Source organism: Orcinus orca, chromosome 9 (genome assembly GCF_937001465.1).
Source record: "Orcinus orca chromosome 9, mOrcOrc1.1, whole genome shotgun sequence".
NCBI lineage: Eukaryota > Metazoa > Chordata > Mammalia > Artiodactyla > Delphinidae > Orcinus > Orcinus orca.
Window position 1 is genome coordinate 46,245,083 of NC_064567.1, and position 24,253 is coordinate 46,269,335.

Consider the following 24,253-nt stretch of genomic DNA (forward strand, 5'->3'; position numbering starts at 1 on the left):
TTTTAAATGACATAAGTAGATGAAATGTGAAGTTTCTGTCTCTATAGCCCACATTTAGTCCCACTTCCAACTCTCAGTTAGATATTAATCCTTCCAGGTCCTTGATTTTCCTTCCTCCGTTCCTCCCTCCCTCCCTTCCTTCCTTCCTTCCCTCCCTCCTGTCTACCTATAGTATATACTTATAAATATTTGCATAAGTGGGGATATTCACACCCACATATATATGTATTTACATACACACACTAATATGTTCATATATATGTATATAGGTTCCTTTTTGATAATAAAATGGGATACATTTCCTAATGGTTAAAACACAGCAAATGAGTCTAGCATTAATGGGCATTTACAAAGTAGTTTTTAAGTCCGTTTTGCTAGATGTAAAGTAACCCTGTGGTTTCATACTAGCAAGATTTAAATTTCTTCTGTAGGAAATGAATGTTTAGCTGATTTTTTTGCAGGGACAGAGTGTAAACCACTGTTTTAAGAGTGATTGGGGGGCTTCCCTGGTGGCGCAGTGGTTGAGAGTCCGCCTGCCGATGCAGGGGACTCGGGTTCGTGCCCCGGTCCGGGAAGATCCCACATGCCGCGGAGCGGCTGGGCCCGTGAGCCATGGCCGCTGAGCCTGCGCGTCTGGAGCCTGTGCTCCGCAACGGGAGAGGCCACAACGGTGAGAGGCCCGCATAACGCAAAAAAAAAAAAAACCAAAAAAAGAGTGATTGGGAAGATTTTTTAAAATCCCAGTGTACAGCATTAACAGGTAGTATCAAATCATATTACTGGAAAAAGATGAGAATAGACAATCCATTATTTATATGGGAGAGGAAAACAGATGGTGGGAATAGGAAGGTCATCATTCAAAGCAACCTTGCCAAATTAGTGGACACAATGGCAGCAATGTCAGAAATGAGAACACAAGGAAATGAAAGAACCCTAGATGTGGCTTGTTCAGTAGCTCCCAGGTCTTTCCCACAGGGAATGCTTTTGGCAGCTAACCACATACCTGCCTATTTCAAACACATTCTTCTTCCTTTATCTCCATAATCATTACATTCCCAGAACCCTGATCTTTAAGAACCAACCTTTCTTGAATGTTTCTCTATTCCAGATACTCTGCATCTATTACCACACTTAATCCCCATAACAGTACATAGTAGACATCATGGCCATGTTTTATAGATGAAGAACTTAGTAGTTGGAGGAACTACACCCGGAATCTGGGTCTATCTGACTCTTTCTTAAAAAGCCATAATGTAACCTCTTGGATAGATCATTCTGACTGCACAGGTCGAATGTATACTATTAATGTGATGTAAGTCATTTTCTTTCTTTCTTTATATTACTGTAAAAGATGGAAAACTGTCTTTCAACCTGCCATGTATTGGAAAACATCTTCCTTAGAGTGAACTTGATCTGACTGTATTTTTCTAATTTGGCTAGCTTGAATGAAAAATGAATCCCACTTGTACTCTTTATCTACTACTTCCTACATTAAAAAACTGTTGTATCTATGAGAAACGGATGCCATTCAACTAATCCCTTCTCTTCCCCTCCCTCTAAAATTCCTAGAAGCTCTGCAAAAGTGATACTCACGCAGCCTGAGTTTTCTTTTACGTGGTACCATATTTTAAATGCACCAGAGTGATGAACAGATCACTGGGTGTAGTGGAGTTTTTGAAGGGGGGCCTTGAATTCACATGTGTCCCAACATTGAATGGACACAGAATAAATAATGAGCCATATATATCTACAGCATTATTTTTCAGATGTGTAAGGATTCTATTACCAGTTAGTACATACAAATGCTTTGAAAGTGTTACTAAATTCATAACATATATTCATTACATATTTTTCCCAACCAACTACACTCACTCTTATGTGGGGTGTCTATGAAAATTTTTTGATGTTAAAAAGTTGGGAAACATGTTAGAATATTTCACATTATAGAGAAATGCTGGAGTGATTTGAAGAATACTTTTGTTAAGTGACCAGTTACCCCCTAATTTATCCTATGAAGCAATGTAGATTTTGAAGCACAACATTCCACTTGACTATAGAAAAGTCTACGTTTCCTTAGTTATTAAGCTGTCGCGTGAATCATTAAGTTGGACATTTTGCTTTATTCATATTTCTCATTGTCACCATATCTCGAAAATTAGGCAAAATCAGATGTGGCCAAAAGATAAAATGAATTCATTTGCCATGACTGAACTGTGGGGTTCTCCTTAATCCCCGAGTCTCTGCCTTATTGAAAGGCCATGTTTATTAGCGGCAATATATTGAGAAAATAGATTATTTCTATTGCAACTCTTCCTCTTCTTCTTTTTTTAAAGTATTTTCATCACAGATTCTGTATTTTCATGTGGGAAGTTTGAAAGTGCCTGAATATATATAGGTTAAGAAATTGCCTGTGTTTCTGCAACCCAGCAATTAAGAGTCATTTTCTTAAATTACTCTTAAAAATTTTGTTGCATTTCCTTATGATCTTTTTGCATCATCTATCTATATAGTATACATAATTTGAATGATACTGTATATAACTTGTGTGACCTCTTTTTATTTCACCAGCTTGTTCTTGCGTATTGATAGATTTCCCAGCTTTCCATGATATGTACAGATAGCAAATTAAATATCATACATTTGTTTTGTTTTGTTGCTGTATTCTTATGATCATCTAAGTGGCTGTATTTTGGGAGAGGGTGATGCACCAGCAGTGGTCCATTAAATTGTCAGGGGTTACGGTGAAGTTGAGTAGTTGTTAATTACCTGGAACTTTGGTTTTACAAATTTGAAATAGACAACTCTTTTCATTTCCTCTAGCTAATCACCTAAATTGCAGTAGTTTTGGAGTGGAAGAGCAAATCAGTTTGTGATCATTTCAGTCATTAAGAAAAAAGCATCCAAAGGATATTTCTTTGCAGGTCCTACTGATTTAGAAATATTCAGCTACATGAAATGATATCTAACTCTTCTTTTTTCTGGCTTAAATTCTTACTTTCTATCCAAGGCAGAGGAGTCATGGTCATTACCAAATCATTTACCTTGCATCTATGTTAAATGAAGAATGCTTTTTTTTTTTTTTTTAAAAAGTATTTTTAAAGATTTGGGTGAGACTTTATTTCTTTAAAATAGTGAAAACTGCAAAACATTTAAGTAACAATTAACAATCCAAATCTTCCTGATTATCATGTAGTGTGATTAGTCTGATTTCCCAGTTTTAAAGCCAAAGACCAAGAAAACATAGCCTCCTACATCTTTATTTGTCATACTTCTCTCAAGTTACCCAGGGGTGGGTTTCACCACCTTCGTCTCGAAGGCAGAGAGTATTGCTGCCAATGCTGTTGCTGAATTCAGCAACATTCAATTAAAATTAAATGGTTTCCTTAGAAATAAAATTGAGAAGCAAGATGGCAGAAAGTTGATGGCCCTTGCCTTAAGGGAGCTTATTGTAATCTTGTATGTGTGTGTTGAAAGTTTCCACACTAAAAAAAAAAAAAGAAAGCTGGGCAGAAAAAAATGAATAGTACTTTAGAGAAGCAAAGAGGTTTAATAACCTATAACTGGACATTCCACAGCAGTCTGAACTGACTGCATCAGAATCACCTGGGCATTTGTTAAAAATATTCTTACTGGGAACTCAGCTCAGACCCACTGAATCAGAATCTCTAAGGAGGGGATGACTAGGAATCTGCTCCTCAGACCATCATTTTGATTTGTGGTCAAATGTGAATCCCGTGTATTGAACCACAGCTTGGGAGCACCTTGTCAGAATCAGATTTTCCTGCTCTTTTTCTCTCATTGGAGATGAAATATTGATACCCCTTCCCCTTCATTTGTTCAACAAACATTTGTTGAGGTCTTATTATGTGCCAGTCTTTGCGCGAGGTGTCAGGGAAATAAGGATTTACATACATGTCCTTGCCCTCATGGGGCTGATAGTCTAAAGAGCAGAGACAGGCGTTTTAAAACTTGAGGGAAAGAGATATAGCAAGGTAGAGGAAACCAGGGGTTTGCCTCTTCCCCCAGTGCGCTAATATACCAAGCCAACTGAAATCCTTCCCCATCCTCCCTGCCCCCAGTAATCCTTCCTCAAAGAGATATCTGAGCCCCCAAATAACTTACTCATAAGTTATGACTCCAAGAAAGCATTTCCTATATTAGATCAGTCCAGTGCTATTTCTAACCTTAAAAGAATTTTAAACATCTTCTCATATGCATTACTTCTTAAGTAAAGAGAACAGTATGATAAACCACTTTGTACCCATCACTCAGCTTCAGTTATTTTTATTACCTAGAGAATCTTGTCTCATCTGAATTTCCCACCCTTTCTCCTCACCCTGGATTACTTTCATTATATCATTTCACATGGAAATATTTCAGTATGTATTTCTAAAAATATAGGCTCCTTTTTTCGGACATAAATAGAATATCATTGTATCTAAGAAATGAACAATAATTCCTTAGTATCATCAAATATTCAGTGCATTTATGTTTTCCCAACTGTCTTTTGTTTTAAATTTACTTTTTGGCCGTGCTGCGTGGCCTTCAGGATCTCAGTTCCCCAACTAGGTATTGCACCTGGGCCACAGCAGTGAAAGCCTGGAATCCTAACCACTAGGCACCAGGAAACTCCAAATATTAGGAATATTATAGTTTTTTTTTTTTTTTTTTTTGGCCACGCAGCATGGCTCACGGGATCTTAGTTCCCCGACCAGGGATTAGCAGCAAAAGTGCAGAGTCGTCACCACTGGACCGCCAGGGAATTCCCCTCAACTGTCATAAAATTTTTGTACAGTTTGTTTAAATCAGGATCTAAATAAGTTCCACTCATTGCAGTTGGTTGATACATCTCTTAAGTAACTTTGTCTCTTCATCTTTTTTTTCTTGCAGTTTTTGTTGAAGAAGTCAGATTTGTCCTATAGAGTTTCCCATAGTCTAGATTCTGCTGATTTCATCCCCATGGTGTCATTTGTATTCTCTGTAAACTGATGGTTCAATCTAGAGGCTCCACCATTCCAGTCTGATCCTTTAAGCACATTTTAGTTGCACATTGGAACGTGAGTGTGTCTGTGAGCCAGGGGCAAACCATTGGTGAGATGGTGAAGGAGCATAGTAGAGATTGGTGCAAAAGTGGCACACCCATCCCCAGCGAGTAGTAGGAGGGAGGAAAAGGAACATTTATTGAGCATCCCGCTGTATACGGCCACAGGACCGGGTACTTTCCATACGATCTCAGATAAACACATGTGCTGTGTTGTGTATGGAGGATCAGTCCCATTTTCATGCGGAAACTCTGGCTCAGAGAGAGTTCATAACCTGTCTGTTTCCCACGGTTAGTGGGTGGAGTCAGGATATGAACAAGAGTCTGTTTGTCTCTAAAGTATGTCCTTCTCTTGCCTCTGTACACATGGGGCTACAGGGCCAACCAGGCATTGTAAATGAGCACAATTGACCTGACACTGAAAAAAGAAAGAACAAAAAAAGCAACAGCCCAAGGGTGATGATAGGCAGCGCTTCCAGTGGCCTCAGTGTTGGGAAGTGGAGAGGACTGTGGCAGGAGCCGCCCTCAGCTCCAGTCCTGCTGTCATGTGGATCCAGTGTTGCTAGGTCTTTTGAGTTTTCAAGAGACGCTAAGCATCTGAATTTCTGTGGAAAATCTCTAGATTTAAAAATGTTAGCTGCTAATTCTGACTTAAAAAAAAAAACCCACACTGTTCAGGCCAGTGCTCTGGACCAAACCAAATGAATGTGCAGCCTGCCACCCCCGTACCTCCCCATGCTGCTAGGAAGTATGTCTGCAGAAGAGTGGCATTGAAGACTGCCTGAGTCAGCTGTCAGAGGTAGGTGTTGCCCTTGGCCTTAGAGAAAGGGAATAGTAAGCAGCTCTTAAAAGACATCAGGTGACAATGGAGCACATCTTCAAAAGGTGAGAGAGCCTTTAGATACTGTAAAGAGAAAGCCAAGTTTCTGAAGTCTCATCTGTTCAGATCAGACCTTGACAAAGGAACAGCCTTCATCATGTAACTTTCTTCACCCTCACGGTGATGCGTCCTTACTGTGCCCCAGACAGCATTCTGAGCACTTTATGTTTCAGCTCATTTGAACCTCACCGCAACCCTGTCATTATCCCTGTTACAGAACGGTAACACGGGGCTGAGATTCGAACCCAGGTTGCCTCCAAAACCTGCTTCCTTACTTAATATCCTATGTGGTCGTTCTTCCATTAGGTAGTTCCTCATTCAAGGCATAGAATGTTAGAAGCTGGAAATCACTGGCTGTGGAGCCCTAAAGCTTTATGCTCTACTATCTTGAGCTTTCAGTGAAACAGAAGAATCTTTCTTTTTTTCAGGCAGAGCTTGATGAGTCTGAGCTAATTTACGTACCTTTCATCAGCTGGCATTTACATCTCAATTCAGGTAGATAATTCCTTTTCCAAACACCTATTTATTCTTTACTATCTCAATAGCAGATATAGGACAGGAAAATAAATTTATAAGTGAGTATCATTTGTCCTGTTTTCAGTTCAGTGGGAATGTCAACAGTTTAAAAAATGACTTTATTGATAAGTAATATAACATAATAAAATACATTCTTCTTTGCTTTTCTGGAAGGAGGTGATTCATAGACGTTGGCTTTAAGCTTACCCAATCTTCTCAGTAAAGCTGGGAGCTTGGAGAGTAAGGACATTTGGGTTTCATTTCTTTGTGCAAGTAAAGGTACTTTGTCACAGTTATTTGCAAGAGAGTTAATAAGCCTATAGCGTATATAGACAGTCATTTTCTTCCTCTCAGGCAACTCAAGCCTTCCTTATTACTGGGTATGGTGACTAACGAGGGCCTCTGCAGCTTCACTGAGATAAAAGGGCAGGGAAGTTTGGCATTCAGGCAAAGAAAACCCCTACGTGGCTTGGAGCATTCATGCCCTTCAATAACTACTCGCTGAACTTGAAGACAAAGACCTTCTTTCCCATGCAGCTTCCTCCCTCCTTGTCTAGACATTCTGTAAGCAGTCTCCTAGTTACAGGGGTGCAGTGCTCCAGCCCCCCAAGCCTGTACCCAGCCTCCTATCACCAGTCGGAGGGTGGATGTTGGGAGATGCAGCTCCTGTGCTGTGAGCTGCAGGGACTCTGGAGTTATAATTCCCAAGAGGAAGTCATGAATCCTGAAAGGACTTTGATAAGGACAGTGATGGTTAGAAATTGAGCTTAGGGGTACTTTACCACAGCTGATAGCACGATATCTAAAGCTGTCCAGTCCAGTTTTGTAGCTTTGAGCCACGTGAGGCTATTTGATTTAAAAAAAATGTTAATTGTGGTAAAAATACACGTAACATAAGATTTACCATTTTTAAGTGTACAGTTTAGTTGTGTTAAGAATATTCATATTGTTGTGCAACCCATCCCCAGAAATTTTTCATCCTGCAAAACTGACACTGACACTGTGTACCCATTAAACAGCTAACTCTCTGTCCTCCTCCCCACTCCCACCCCTGCCTGCTCCAGCCCCTGGTAACCACCATTCTACTTTCTGTCTTTATGAATTTGACTACTCTAGGGACCTCATATAAGTGAAATTACACAGTATTTGCGTTTTGGGGACTGGCTTATTCTACTTAGCATAAAGTACAGATAAACGTACTTTGAAATATTCTTAACAAATACTTCCTAGGACATACCTGTAAGTTTAATTGTCTGTGGGGGTTAAATTGGAGTGTTTCATTAATTGGAACTGTTAGTTTATTGCTAACCTGGCAAGAATCCTAATTGGTATTTACCACAAAGAAGCCTATTCAGTAGACTTGCTCTTTAAGCCTGTTGCTTTTAAAGATTTTTACTTGAAAACCATAGTAAGAGAGAAATGTTATATTGCAACCCAGTACATACATATACTTATATGTGTATATCTGAACTTAAAGTTTCTTGCACGAGCGCTTACTCTTACTATGTGAGATGCACACGTTCTTTTCTAAAAAATGCTGATCTTGTCCACTATATTGATTTCATAACCCACAAAAGGGCCACAACATGGAATTTGGAAAACACTGCTATAGACATTCCTGGGTTCAGTTTTAGGCCTGTAGTATAACCCTGTACCCACATCCCCACCTCTGGATCCCTGTGGTTCAGAAGACAGCTTCAGAATTGTGCCTCAAAGCAAGCAAGTTAAGAAAAAAAGCCATCAATCATGGCTTTATTTCCGAGTAAGCTTTGCTCACTGATTTTAATGCTGGCTTAAGTAGAGTGTAGTTATAGAAAATTCATTATTGAATGGTTATACTGTTTTCCAAAGCTGAGTATAAATGATTAAAAAAGTCTATGTAATAAATTTCTGCATTAGCATGTGTGATTGGGAGTTAAATTTTAGTTTATTTTTCTTCGTGGAAGAGATTATGACATTTCATAATGCTGTATAAGATTATAGAGGGAAAGGGAGAAAAATGGTAAAGTCGGTTTTTTGTGTCATACATGAATGATTTAACAGTTTATAAAAATCCTGTAAACAGAGATTTCAAAATGCATGTTTTATACAGTATATAGATGAGTTAACTTTTCAGATTTTTTAACCTGGTATGTTAGCCAGTATTTTGACAAATAATGGGAACAAAATTGAGATTCCTGGAATTAGTTTCAAAAGAATTTCATCTCAGGGTGAGCAGAAAATTGGCTTTCTGATGGGCCAGTTTTTCTTTTCCTGTTTAAGGAGGCGACTGCAGGAGGCCTGCCCGCTATTTGTGTAACTAATAGTAATGAAAATTTGTGTACTCCCTGAGTAACTCTGAATTGGGCAGGCTGTAAAGAAAAAAAAAAAAGGAAAACAAAGTACTAGAGAATAACTATAATAATGCTGAATAAAAAACTTGTCCTAACTATAACTCAAATAAGAATTTGCCACTTTTGAAATTTTAGATGTTGGGACATAGAAATAGAACCAAATTTTTTCCTTAAAATAAAATTCCTAAATCGGTAATATCCCCTGGGTTTATTTTTTTTTAATCTTTTGTGTGTGATTATATAAGTATAAATACTTGTAGGAAAATTGAAAACAAAGGAAAATATAAAAAAACACAGAAAGAATTTAGTGGTCAGGCTACCACTTCTGGTCTTTTTCTATGCATATTTTCATGTAGTTAAGATAATTTTTTTAAAATAAATTTATTTATTTTATTTATTTATTTTTGGCTGCATTGGGTCTTTGTTGCTGCTCGTGGGCTCTCTCTAGTTGCGGGGAGCAGGGGCCACTCTTTGTCGCGGTGGGCAGGCCTCTCACTGCGGTGGCCTCTCCCGCTGCGGAGCACGGGCTCTAGGCACGCGGGCTCCAGCAATTGCAGCATGTGGGCTCAGTAGTTGTGGCTCACGGTCTCCAGAGCACGGGCTCAGCAGTCATGGCGCACGGGCCCAGCTGCTCCGCGGCATGTGGGATCTTCCTGGACCAGGGCTCGAACCCACGTCCCCTGCATCGGCAGGCGGCCCCTCAACCACTGCGCCACCAGGGAAGCCCTAAGATAATTTATTTTGGACACCCCCCCTCACCTCCCCAAACCATTTCTCCATGCAATTAAAAACTCTTCACAAAAAAAAAAAAAAAAAAAAAAAACTCTTCATAAACATTTTAATGGTTTTATAGTATTCTACCATATAGATGTAACACATAAATTTTTAGCCACTTCTCTGGTGCTGGACAGTTAAGTTTCCATCAGTTTTTCACCTGTATAAATACCGCTGTAATGCACACTTTTGTGCATGAATCTTGTCTATATTCCTGATCATTTCCTTAGAGTAGATACACAGAAATGGAACTCCCTTTCATCTACTGCTCTGTCTCCTCCCTGTCACAGCCAACTTCTTTGAAAAGCTATCTGTGTGCACTGGCTCCATTTCCTTCCTAAAACCTGGCTTAAAAGCCTTCAGTGGCTTTAGTGTTTATTATGGGACAGACATTAAAGTCCCTGCCGTTGCCTTCAAGACCCAACATGAACTAGCCTCTCTCCCTGCGTCTCCAGCCTCTTCCCCGTTACCTCGGGCTCAGCCACACTGGCTATTGGATGTAATGGCTCCTTCCCCTTTCTCCAGCCACAGGGGCTTCAAACCTGCATAGCCTCCTTCTGGAATAGTCTCACTCCCCCACCCATCTGTCCTTTGTGGACTATAAGGTAAGGTATCTACTTAGAGGAAATGGTTGGAAGTTTGAAGAGAAGTGAAAATCTCAAAAGTGCATTTAGGAGTTAAAGAGAGGAATTGTCCAGACAAAGTACACAAGGGGTTTCCAGGTAGCAATGAGGGCCACTTTCCGGGTATATTCAGAGTCAGGAATGTGAGCTTCACATCAAGGGAAATGGAATTGTCCTCTAGGGCTATGATCACCTTTAGCTTCTGGAGAAAAGAGCTTTGCTTAAACTCAGTTCACCTGATGAGTTCAGTATCCACTTCCTGTGTTTATTTTTCTCAGTCTTGTAGCATTGTCCTACCTCCTCTTGACTAATTCAGTTTATGTGGGTGATAGCACGATTTGTCATAGAATAAGTGGAGGACTTTACAAATAAATACTTTTGGGGTCATTGGAAACCTCACTGTGAAAGTCCTCATTTCTGGGTTTATTGGGAAGTTGTAAAGTGGCTCTGTTCAGTAGGATTTCTACTACCCACCTGTGGCTATTTAAATTGAAATGAATTAAAATTTGTAATAAAATTAAAAATTTAATCCCTTAATTACACTAACTACACGCCAATAGCCACTTGAGGCTGGTGGCCACCGTATTACACAGTGGAGCTGGAACATTTTCGTCATTGTAGAAAGTTGTGAACAGCACTGATCTAGAGAGCAGACAAGGGTCCAGCGAAGTCATCTCTGAGGCTAGTCGTTGTGTAGAATGGTGATCCAGGAAAGGTAATGGACAGTTGGCTTTGGCTAGTTTGCTACAGGTTGTGATACACAGTTTATGGGTTCATCTAACATTAAAAAAAATGACATAAAAATTCTGCTCCCTTCTGGCATTCCCAGTCATTCCCAAAATTCAGCAGAAAAGCCAGCTTCTCTGGGCTCACATATCCCTGGGCTTCCTTTGCCTATGTATTCGTCATGGTCAAGTGACTCAGATGACCTGCTGACCAAGCAGATGTCCAAGCTGAAGAATAAGTGCTAGTCAAAAACTCCCAGGGGCAGGACAGGAATAAAGACACAGACATAGAGAATGGACTTGAGGACACGGGGAGCGGGGAGGGTAAGCTGGGACGAAGTGCGAGAGTGGCATGGACTTATATACATTACCAAATGTAAAACAGATGTTAGTGGGAAGCAGCTGCATAGCACAGGGAGATCAGCTCCGTGCTTTGTGACCACCTAGAGGGGTGGGATAGGGAGGGTGGGAGGGACACGCAAGAGGGAGGGGATATGGGGATGTATGTGTATATGTATAGCTGATTCGCTTTGTTATACAGCAGAAACTAACACACCATTGTAAAGCAATTATACTCCAATAAAGATGTTAAAAAAAAGAAGAAAGAAAAAAAAAGATTTATCTGTTATTTACTTATTAATTTATTTTTGGCTGTGTCGGGTCTTAGTTGCAGCATGTGGGATCCTCGTTGAGGCATGTGGCATCTTTCGTTGTGACGTGCAGGCTCCTCGTTGTGGTGCGTGGCCTTCTCTCTTGCTGTGGTGTGCGGGTTTTTCTTTTCTTTGGTTGCGGCACGCAGGCTTCAGGGTGCGTGGGCTCTGTAGTTGTGGCATGCGGGCTCAGTTGCCCCACGGCATGTGGGATCTTAGTTCCCTGACCAGGGATCGAACCTGCGTCCCCCACGTCGTAAGGTGGACTCTTCACCACCGGACCACCAGGGAAGTCCCAGATTTTTACTGTTTTTAAGGATCGAGTAAAGTAAGGTTCTGCTCATAGATCAGACACCAGCACTTTTGACATGGCCCAACAATGGGGGCAGAAGGGAAGTCCTATTACATACGAGAGTCATACAAACACAGGACAACGCGTTCTTTCCCGATCTTACCTTCTTCTGGGTCTGTTTCACTTGATTTGGCTCAGCCAGCAATTCTTCCCACCTCCAAATTCTAGGAATCCTCTATAAAGGCATTTTATCTTATAATTATTGTAGGTCTTCCTTACACATACAGAGTCTTGGTTTATTCCTCTCTACCCCTCAAGTTTGAAGATAATGTGGTTTTGTGAAAATGGGAAAGGTTAAGAGGAGGAAGAACTGGAGTCCCTTTTATTTTCTTGCCTTTTCTTTCCCCCAAAGGGGCTAGGGGCTATTTTCCTGAGCTAGGAGGGAATTATTTGCAGAGTTATGGACTACCTACTTCTCTGTGCCCTGGGGAGGGACCTGTCATAAGCACTGCCAGGAGGAACTCTGGCAGCCCGGGGTGTGTGTACACAGACTGCCCTGAAGTAGCCTGGATGTAGACGTAGCAATATGGTTCCTCACAAAGATGTTTCTAAACGTAGAATGTTGCTGACTCTGTGACTTGATAACTGGTCCAGTAATGAGTGAGGGGAGTTGATTTTGATTGGCTTGCTCAACAGAAATTTTGAGACACTGCTCTATTTGAGTGGTCAAAACCCAAAGAAAATATCTCGTATACTCACGTAGCCTCTACAAGTTGCAAAATATGTTCTCAAGAATCATTTCATTTGATGCTCATGATACATCTGTGGGCTGGGGCAAAACATGAGGCTCAGGGCTTCCCTGGTGGCGCAGTGGTTGAGAGTCCGCCTGCTGATGCAGGGGACACGAGTTCGTGCCCCGGTCTGGGAAGATCCCACATGCCGCAGAGCGGCTGGGCCCGTGAGCCATGGCTGCTGAGCCTGCGCGTCCGGAGCCTGTGCTCCACAACGGGAGAGGCCACAACAGTGAGAGGCCCGCGTACCACAAAAAAAACCCCCCAAAAAACAAAAAAAAAAAATCCATGAGGCTCAGAGTGGTAAAGTGATTTGCTCAAGGTTACACAGCTAGTAGGTGACGAGGCTGAGTTTTGAATGCCAGTTGCTTTTCTGAGAATATTGCTTTACTTCTCATTTATATTTTAATGGAGAAGCAGATGGTAAGGATAGTTCCTGATGCTCCAGTGGGATGGATGATGAAGCTGGCTGCTGAGACAGGGAACGTTAGGAAGGGATCCAGTTTAGGGAAAATGATGAACTCAGCTTTGGATATCAGGTAGGCTGGGTCTGTGGGTCAGGAGCTCAAGGAGAGAACTGAGCTGGAATTATATATGTAGGTCACTGGTTCGTAAATGACAAGCGAAGCTCTGGGCATGGATGAGTTTTCCCAGAAAGAAAAGAGCATTAAATGAGGAAGGAAGGGCCAAGCAGTGAGGATGCTCGATGGCCAAGTAGAAGAGAACTAGCCAGCCCAGGAGCAGTTAGAGAGGCGGGAGGAAAGCCAAAAGGTGCTTGAGTGTTATGTCGTTGAGGTAGAGAAAGATATATATCAAAGAGTGGCGTATCTTTCGGTTTACTTCCAGACCCATTTCCCCACGAGCACCTCAAAAACTATCATATGGCAGCCGTGCATCTCTAGATCAGAGGCACTTCTGCAGTGCACTGTTACAAGGCATATTTATTTATTTTTGTATTGCTGTGACAGATGGCAGCGTGTGTGTTTTCTGCCTGGAACAATAACCTTTCCATTCTCCTGCGTCCTTGCACTTTTGGCTGTCACTGCGGTCTGTGGCGAACCTGAGATCCTTTATTCCCACAGAGTACTAAACAATATCTGGTGTCAGTGGTTTTGTGATTCTACTCCAGACACCCCACCTTCATTTGCCAGCTGGGCGCTCTTTTTTTTTTTTTTTTTTTGCGGTACACAGGCCTCTCACCGCTGCGGCCTCTCCCGTTGCGGAGCACAGGCTCCGGACGCGCAGGCTCAGCGGCCATGGCTCACGGGCCCAGCCGCTCCGCGGCATGTGGGATCTTCCCGGACCAGGGCACGAACCCGTGTTCCCAGCATCGGCAGGCGGACTCTCAAGCACTGCGCCACCAGGGAAGCCCCAACTGGGCTTTCTTAATGAGCTCGCTTCACACAGTTCAATACTAGAACTCTCTTAGTGGGTGAAATATGTTTGAAGAACTCACCGATGGAATGTTCCATGTTAGGCCTGCTTCCATTCTCTCTCTTTTCAGGATGGCTTTAGCTCCTCCAAGTTACTGTTTTGTGGCCTTCCCGCCACGTGCGAAGGACGGTCTGGTGGTATTTGGGAAAAATTCAGCTCGGCCCAGGGACGAAGTGCAAGAGATTGTGTATTTCTCAGCAGCTGATCATGAACCCGAGAGCAAGGCTGAGGTAAGTCACGTGTTACTGTCTCTCACTTAACATGTATTCTCTTTCTCTGGCTTTGTCCAGCACCTTGATGTCTTAACCTGGAAGCCTGCTCACAAGTCAGAACTGTCATGTGGGTTCTGTTGATTCCTGTTTCCATTCAGGTTTGTTCATAGCCTTAAAAACAGGGTCACATGGGGAATTCTACATTCGTTGGTATGGCCCATGTTTTATACTTAAGTAAAATATTTACACAATTCCAAAGTCAAATCTATGAAATAAGATATATTCATAGAAGTCTAGCTTCTACCTTTGTATCATTCACTCCATTGCCTTTTTCTTCTATAGGTGATCATGTTTTGGAAGTTTGGGGGTTTATCCTTCCATTTAAAAAATTACATATTAATATATGGAGTAAACTACACACACATACATATCCATATGAATGTTTATCCCAGTCCCTTTCCTCCCTTCTTAGACGGATGGTAGCATGCTATATACACTTTTCTCCACTTTGCTCTTTTCAACTAAAACTGTATCTTGCAGGTCACTCCATCTGGTCTCTAAAGAGATTCTTCATCCCTCATTTGCAGCTGTGTAGTATTTCATTCTGTGGATGTAATCAGACTTTAATCAGTCCCATATTGCTGGACATTTGGGTTGTTTTCCTGTCTTTTGCTCTTACAAATAGTGCTGAAGTGAATAATAGCCTTGTGCATCTGTCACAGTATCTGGTCTTGGTTTATATATTTTTATCATGTTCAGAATTATCCACCAGTTCTTATTTCGAGTGCTTAGTCAGTATTTCTTTGGAATAGGTGCCTAGAAATGGGATTTCTGAGTCACAGGGTATGTAAATAGGTAATTTTTGTTAGATATGGTCAAATCTCCTTCCATAGCTGGTGTACCGTACCGTTTTGTGTTCCCACCAGCCATGTAAGACGGTGCCTGTTTGTTCATATTCCCAGAGTGTGTTGTCAAACTCTCATGATGGCTATCTCATGTTAGTTTTACATTCTGCTCTTTTACTAAATTCTTTTATTGGTTGTGTCAGCTTTTATTATTCTCTTGGGTTTTCCAGGTATGTTGTTATAAAACCTGCAAATAGAGATTGTTTGATTGTTCTTACATCTCTAATTATTTTCTTGTTTGTTTGGCTTATAGCTTGGATTCAGTATTAATAGTGAGGGAGATAATGGATATCTTTGCCTTTGTTCCTGACCTGAGCGGGGGACAGCCTCTAGTGCTTCCACATTAAGTAAGATGCTGGTTTGGGAACAGAGATTTATATAGTTTTGTCATGTTAAAAAGTATACATCAATTCATACTTTGATTGCTTTTAAATCCTCAAGAATAGGTGTTGCATTTTGTTAGAGATCTTTCCAGTGATTATGGAGATAATCCCCTGATTTTTTTCTTCCTATTTAATGATAAGTTGAACCATCTTTGCATTCATGGAATAAACTTCTTGGTTATGGTATATTTAGTTGTATGTGTTTAAATTGTAATTATTTGTTGAAGGATGAAGAATTTGGATGAAAAAAATGGGAGCTAGTAGATTAACAAACTCTTGCCCCTGACATCATCTGTATTCTTTGATGTTCTATGCTTTACAAAATAAACTGATTTTTCTGGTGACTGTGCTAGGTTTTAAGTGAGTATTCATCAGTGCGTATTTCATTTTCTTATCTGAATCTTTATCTGTTTCGATCCTTTAAAAGCATTAAGCATCACCAGAGCAACAGAACTCTACAAGGAGCTGCTTATGCGAGGTGAATTCAACAGAGACACTGAGACGAACAGGCAGAGTGCATGAGTCTGTGGTCGAGGCAGCGGCAGACTGGCTCCCACAGGATATTCGCCAGATATTCGCTTGCCTCTCGTGTTGCACCACTAACTTGGTCCAAGCCCCTAAGCCCCTAAGCTTCAGCGGGACCTTCCTTTCATACAGGCAGAAAAGAGTGCTAGGTTCTCTGGCGCTCATGCTAGCTTTTAAATGGGTATTCAGTAATGTTTGAATGTCCATGTTGTTTGCATCTGAATGTTTCTTTCTCTTCCTGGAACAGAGTGGACTCGGTATGGATGAAGTTGGCTTGGTTTGCGTTGTTACTGACCTTCCCTGTCTGTCTTCCCTAAATGTTTCTTTTTCCCAGAGAGTCATGCAAAACTGAAACAACACTTTGATTTTCATGTGGGCAGATTTAATTTCCCAAAGATGGCTATACGAAATCCCATTCCACATGTACTTCTCACAGTGTGATAGACACGCCTCCATGGAGTGGAGGGTTTATGCCCCCCCCCACCCCTGCCACGAATCTTGGTGAGGACTTCCGATGGCGTCATGTAGTGAAGCGTGACGGAGGTGATGCTGTGTGACCTCCAGGGCTGGGTCATAAAAGGATTCAGCTTCCACTCATCTCCCTCTTTTGGAACTCTAGCCCTAAGATCCCAGGCACCATGCTGGGGGGAACCCAAACACCCATGTACACAGACCATGGGGTGGGGCCCACGTGGAGAGCCTACAGCTAGTGTCAGCTGCCAGATGTGTGAGTGAATGACATTTCAGTGATTCCAGACCTCAGGCTCTATGGAGTAGAGACACACCATCCCTTCTGTGCCCTGTCCAGATTCCTGACTCATCAAATTCACGAACATAATAAACGGTTGTTTTACACCACTAGATTTGGGGTCATTTCTTAGCAGCCATAGTAACTACAATATTGTACAAAGCCTTTTATAAATATGGCTGAAATAAATATTTTAGAAAAAATTTGTTTTCTTTTTTGGGGAATAGGTTAAATAAGTCTGTATTTTACTCACGGTTACAGTCATTTTAGGAAATAGACGAGATTCCTTTCACCAGTTAACCTATGGTATATTAATGCTCAAATACACTATAGGTTACATTATGTCCCTTTGCATAAATAAGTGCAGCTCGATACATACCAGAGTCAGTCCCTAAGGCAGCCCTGACCTTTTTTCTGAGTTGCATATCTGTGTTCTGAGTTGCCTCTGCACGTTTCCACATCCATACTCTGCAGGTAAAATAACTCTAGGGATCCAAAACCAAATTCACTTTCCCTGCCTCATTTGTTCCCCTAACAGCGCTATCGTCTGCCGCATCGTTTAATCTAGAAACCAGACAGAAGTGCTGACCCCCGTTTTCCCACTTCTCTGTGGATGCACGGGGGTGGCTGTCACTGCGTCTTGTTGCTTCCTCTCCTGTGTCCCCACCTCCACTCCACGGCCCCCAGCTCATTCACACCCACCCCCATCTCCCTTCGGCTTTAATCTGCTTATTGGTGCCCAGGTCTCTTTCTCCTGAATTCTGTTCCCTGCAGGGTCACCGGAATTATCTTTCCAGATCACAGCTTTGTCATTGCCTTGTTTAAAAATGTTTGGCTGCTTATAGGATGAGAGTCCAGGCTGATTTGTATGCCATTCACAGCTCTTCCTGATTGGCACCCACCCTGCTCACTTTTCTTTCTTTTCTTTTCAATTAATAGACAGTTTCAGAGCAGATTTAAGTTTCCAGAAAAATGAGTATAAGTACAGAGAGTTCTCATATAACCCCTCAACTCCCCCCAACCCCCTGCCTCCCAGTTTCCCCTGTTATTAACATTTTGCCTTAATATGGTGCATTTGTTACAATTGATGAGGCTGTACTGATACATTATTATTAACAAAGGCAGTAGTTTACATTAAAGGTCACTCTTTGTGTAATATATTGTATGGGTTTTGACAGTTTCTAATATCATGTATCTGTCATACAGAGTAGTTCCACTGCCCTAAACATCCTCCGTGTTCTGCCTGGTCATCTCTCCCTTCCCCTAACCCCTGGCAACCGCTGATCTTTTCACTGTCTCCATAGTTTTCCCTTTTCTAGAAGGTTATTTAGTTGGAATCATATAATATGTAGCCTTTTCAGATTGGCTTCTTTCACTTACTAATATACATTGAAGATTCATTCACGTCTCTTCCAGGCTTGATAGAACGTTTCTTTTCAGCTCTGAATAATATTCCAGTGTCTGGATGTACCATAATTTATTCTTCCATTCACCTATTGAAGGACATCTTGGTTGCATCCAAGTTTTGGCAATTTTGAACAAAGTTGCTGTAAAATTTGTGCGTAGGTTTTTGTATGGACATAAATTTTCAACTCATTTGGGTAAAGATACTTTTTAATGTAATTTTACGTTTTGAATAGGTGATATATTGGCGTGGTTCAAAGATTTAATAACATTAAAAGGTTTACAGTAAGCAGTCTTAATCTCCCCTTATTCCTGTCTACTGATTCCCATCTTTTATTTATTTATTTATTTGTTTGTTTATTTATTTATTTTTGGCTGCGTTGGGTCTTTGTTGCTGCGCGCAGGCTTTCTCTAGTTGCGGTGAGCGGGGGCTGCTTGTGGTTGCAGTGCGCAGGCTTCTCACTGTGGTGGCTTCTCTTGTTGCAGAGCACGGGCCCTAGGTGTGTGGGCTTCAGTAGTTGTGGCATGTGGGCTCAGTAGTTGTGGCTCGCAGGCTCTAGAATGCAGGCTCAGTAGTTGTGGCACACAGGCTTTGTTGCTCCATGGCATGTGAGATCTTCCCGGACCAGGGCTCAAACCCGTGTCCACTGCAGGGGACACGGGTTCAATCCCTGGTTGGGGAACTAAGATCCTGCATGCCATCCGGCGTGGCCAAAAGAAAAAAAAAAAAATGAAATTGTGGGGTTTTTTTTTTTAAAATGGAGGTTTCATTTAAAAAAAGAGTCACTGTGATTGCTCATCTGCCCACCTACCCACCCTTCCAACTGGTCCATCCTACCAGGCGGTCTTCTCTTCCAGTTCGTTCCCTTTCTTACCCTTCATCTTTCACTCAGTCTGTCCATCGGTCTGCTTGTCCATCTATCATCTACTCTTGTCCAGTTCACTTTGCTTGAGATGGAGGAATAAGAAATGGGGTCCTCCAGCACAGAGTTCCTCAGTTTCTAAAATTACGCTGCACATTTTTGTTCAGATGCACAGCTGGCAGATTGGAACATTTTATTTTCTGTTCTTTAGTCTTTCTTCTGTGGATTCTGGGTTTTTAACAACTCCTCATCTGGTTGCAGAATAGGATGGATAAGTATGTATCCAGTTGTGAAATCCCCTGTGTCCTTTCTGAGGATGCTGTACACTGTGCATCACAGAACTCATCTCCCTTTACCTCAGGCCTTGCTTCTCCCTGTGGGTAGGGGCATTGAAGAATCAGATGCATAATTTCCTGGATTATGATGTTCTGTGTGTGCATGGGTGCATTTGTGTGTGTGTGGATGTGCATCTGTGCTCATGGATGGGTATAGGTCTATTCTTAAATGGTTAAACCTTCTATTTAAGAAAAAAATGGATCCAACATTAGAATATTTTCCTGGAAGAACAATGGATTTCAACTACAGTTTACATGAGTCATACTTGGTACCCAAGAGAGTAATTATACCACAATTTATGGAGACAGAATTCTTTTTTTTTTTTTTTTTTGTGGTACGCGGGCCTCTCACCATTGCGGCCTCTCCCGTTGCGGAGCACAGGCTCCGGATGCTCAGGCCCAGCGGCCACAGCCCACGGGCCCAGCCGCTCCGCGGTATGTGGGATCCTCCGGGACCGGGGCACGAACCCGCGTCCCCTGCATTGGCAGGCGGACTCCCAACCACTGTGCCACCAGGGAAGCCCGAGACAGAATTCTTGATAGCCAAGTCAGGTTTGATACATAATGTTTTTTGAAAGATTCTCTTATTATTATATATTAAACCTCACCTCCATTTTTCTCTCCTTTAGAATTCATTGTTTCCTTTTCTTTGAAAGTTAGTTTGAATTTATTTTTATTTTCTACTGTATGAAGTTCAGTGTGGGATTAGTATCCTCAGCAAGGTTATATAACTTTCACAATTGGGGTGGGTTTTTAGTAGATCATTTCCCTTTTCTTCCCCAATGAAAATATTTGCAAGAAGAATAGAAAATTACCAATTAATGATAGCTGGTGGTGTTGTTAGTAGCATTGTTTAGGTGGTGGCTGTATTTGTGGTGTGTGGAGTATGTGTGTACATGGTGGGGCAGGGACTGGGTCCTGAATGTTAATTCTGAAGATTATCCCCTACAGCAGGAGAGCACAAGTCATTCTGGAATCAAAGAAATCTGACCAGAGCTCCATGGCCACTAAGTAGATTGTGTGTCTTTCTTCCTGTTTTCCTGTTTTCTTCTCTTCAGCCCCAGGAGCAGGAGTCCCCAGCCTTCTATGTGGTCAGAGCGTCTCCCTTGCTCCGTGGGAGAGTGGCTCGGCAGGGGGCTTCCTTCCATCACATCCCCTTTCCCAATCCTGTTTCTGACGCCAGGCCTTTGCATTGTCCATCCTCAAAGATCTTACAGCTTCAGGGGAATAAAAAGCAGCTCTTCTAAAGTGTGGTCAGCATCTTCTTTTGTCTTTGTTTAGACTCATATGAGCCTTAAGGGCACATTTTCAAAAACCAGTCAAGTAGCAGGCAGGACACTGGAATGAAACAATTAAAAAACGAACAACCTCAGTGATAATTAGCAGCGCTGCTTTAGAGTCACAAATTTTCTAAAACTAAAACTATTTCCCTGAAGCATCCCGTTTTCCCTGCCTTTGTTTCCCACCCTAAGAAGTCTGGCTGACTCATCAACTCATTTCACAGTGGTTTTCGCTGGTGGTGCCAGGGTTGTGTTCACCATCTGAGTACAGTAGGAAAGGCACAATGATTGCGTTTCATTAATTGAAACGTCTATTGTGTGAGTGTCTCTATTCCACTTTCACTGGGTGATATCCAGAAATAGTGTGTGCAGGAATGTGCAAGGGGTAGGCGACAGCATGACGCTGATTTTGCTTTTCATTTTGGACACCATCACACAAAACAATAAAGGGTTTGCCCTGAACAAGAATTGTCATTTGTTTTTGCCTCCGAGGCCTTGTCAAGGTTTATCTTTCCATCCTCCAACCTGGCATATGTCCCCAGGAGCCACCTGAGAGCGACAAGCTCAGTGCAGGGTAATACTTTTAAAAGCTCAGTGATTAGCATTAGGCAGGGCTGACATTTACAAGTGTGCCTCACCACGCCCCCTGCCCTGGGCATTCTTATGTTGCTGTGTGGCCTTGGCCCCCAGAAGTCACACTAGCTGACAGATTTGTTTTATTAAAGGCTGGGTGGGTGTGGCCATGGGGCAGCAAGACGAACTGCTCCTCTTTTTTTGAAGCCCCCTTGAACAGCTTAATCACCGAAGTGAGGCCCGAACTGTCCCTGTAAAGACTGATCTTCTGAGGGGTGAACGTTTTCTCTTTGCTTTTTTTCTCATAGAAACTTGGCTAGGACTTTTGACTTTAGAACTAAATTGTTTTTCCAGGCTGAAAGAAAATTTCGGGTACTTTTGGATTTTTTTTCCCCAGAGACACCTTTCCTGCTACCTCAAATCCCACTTTTTCTCTGCCTTGTTAATAATGTGGCAATTGTGAGTGTCAGTGAATTTTACTTAAGAAAATGACTGCCTGCGGAGTTCATGTTCTAGATGGCTGACTTTACAACGTTTAACTCATTACATCTTGTGTAAATGTTCCTTATTTGTGAGGTTTGCTCCCAAACTGGGATTTTAAATAACCGATCTCTATGAGACAAGTGTGTCCATCCTCCCTACTCCCTCCTACACCTGGGTGTCATTAGACAGATTTCAAACCCAGTGGACCATGTGTGAATTGCAGCCACAGAAGGGCCCTTGTGAGGCCCAGACTTCTGTGGTCCATGACAAAGATGCCCCGAGGGGCATGTGTTCTAGGCTCACTAAGGCTGGGGTGCACACCCACCCACCTCCCGTTCCCCGACCCTGTGGCCTGTGAGGAGATCTGGGGCATCAGCTTGCAGCCTGGTGCTTGGGAGGTGCTGATTTAGCCCATCTGGCTAGTTGGGGATCTCCTTCCTTCCTCATGATTCTAAGTTTGGCCTGAAAAGTGTCAGGTTGGCTGCATGTATTTTGGACTCCCACAGAGACCATATGGTCTTTTGCATTCAGTGTTCAACATTTTTATCTGTCAGTACTTACTGAGCTTTTGCAGTCCTGTGACTCAGTGCCATCGTAGCTCCCCTAAGTGGCAGGGTGGAGGACCTCCCTGAACCGTGAACACATTTTTGACATCCCCACCTGTCTCTTCTCAGGCTCTTACCTCTGTCTGGAATACCTCGATGTCTGGCCTACTTTTCAAGATCAACCTAAATGTCACTCACTTGATAAAACCTCTGCCCACTTGGTTGTGTTCCCTTTCCTTTGAACCTCTATTATGCTCCCTCTGACCTGTGTTATTCATTCGTTCATTCATTTATCCATTCATTCATTCAAAAAAAGGTTTATTGATGCCTACTATATACCAGATTTGGGATATGTCATGAACTAAACAGCAAAGATCTCTCCCTCCTTCCCTTCTGTAATCTCTCAATAGCGCTTACATTCTAGCTGGTGGAGATAGCATACATAAACAGCACGTACGATACGTCAGTCAGTTATATAGTATTTTGGAAGGGTCAAAATGGCATGGAACGGGGAAAGGAAAAGGAAGGGCAGGATCGTGTCGATCAGAGTACGAGGTGGGAGGAGGGGACGAGATGCAGTGCATATTAGGCAGACAGGCCTCAGTGACACTTACTGAAGTTGGCCTGTGGTTGTAGTCCGCGTATGTGCCTTCTCCTTCTTTCCCAACTGAAGGGACAGAGACTGGGTCTCCTCACTGATTTATCTGCCAGCAGCACTTAGCACGAAATGCCTTGTGTGTGGTCGGTGCTCCGTAGATACTTGGTGAAATGGGAACAAATGTGTCAAAATGAATTTGAGGGCAAATAAAAAGCTCATTTCCTATTTTGCTTTTTTCCTGTCCTTACAAAAAGTACTTTATGATAAATCTGTGCTTAAGAATCTGAGATTCCTTGCCTATTTACTTACTCTTTTCAAGATAGAGTTTGTCACTGGACCTCAGTGGATACAGGGGTTTTGGAAAGTATTGATCAGTGCTGCTTTTGGCATGAAATAGTACAATTCTAACATATAAACGTCAATTCCATTTAGAAGAGCACAGAGGACTGTAGCTTGTTTACCGCCTTGGCCAGCTTTTTTGCTGTAAAAGAATCACTTTATAAAACAATAAATAACTTTCGGGAACTGAATAGGGGAAAACATTTCAAGCGTATATTTTACTATCAATTTGCCATGAAAAACTCAAAGGTCTCTTGACAACCTCCAGGTTTAATTAGCTTTCAGTTTACAAATACTTATCAAGTGAAATAACATTATCCCAGTGCAGAGCAATACCTAACGTGGATCGTGAAGATACGGATGTCACGTGACCAGTGAGTGTGCGTTTCAGCTCTTACCTGAGGTTTAGAGATTATGGAAAATCAATGCAGAGTAGCTTTCTGGGCTGCATTCAGTCCATGTAAGTGGGTCTTGAATCAAAAAAATGATCTAAGGCTGCAGTTGATCCAGTGCTTTCAGGTGCCCAATTTAAAATGCAAATGGCTGCTGTGGCTGATAAATTTCTCCCCTGAGAGCTGAAAAGCTCTGTGTAATTTAGAGCCCTGAGTTCCATACTGCAGCTTCCACGGGAAGAGTATGTGTGTCATAGACTGCTAGCATATCAGCGTCAGGAGGCTCCTGTGGACAGCCTAGTTTAGTGCTTTTCCAACTGCTCTAGCCGAGTCCTCCCAGGGGCCCGGTATGGGGAGGGGAAAGGCTCTGAGTTATCTATCCCCAGTCCCATGCCTGTTCTTCCATTCACCTCAATACACTTTGACCGGTTTTATTGTCTTTATGCTTTTATGTAAGAGTTTGTATGGAGGAAGTGTTCTGAGGCTAAAAATATCAATACTTGGAAAGAAGTAGCTTGATCTAGATTAGCTCATTCATTTTCCAGGTAAAGACACAGCAGCCTGGAGAAGTAAGACACAGCTCTAAGTGGTTATGTACTGCAGTTGTGA

At 42.1% G+C, this 24,253-nt stretch overlaps 1 protein-coding gene across 3 annotated transcripts in view; it reads left to right on the top strand.

Annotated features, from left to right (window-relative positions):
- SCRN1 (secernin 1) overlaps positions 1-24,253 on the top strand; it is a 62,017-nt gene that overhangs the window by 5,399 nt on the left and 32,365 nt on the right. For 2 of the 3 annotated variants that reach the window (XM_049714867.1, XM_004265680.3), the window contains one exon: positions 14,130-14,289. The exons of the other annotated variant lie outside the window; for it this stretch is intronic. In XM_049714867.1, coding sequence (XP_049570824.1) covers positions 14,131-14,289 — 159 coding nt within the window. In that variant the 5' untranslated portion in view covers position 14,130. Of the gene's footprint in view, positions 1-14,129; positions 14,290-24,253 lie in introns of those variants that run through there. 3 annotated transcript variants of the gene reach the window in all.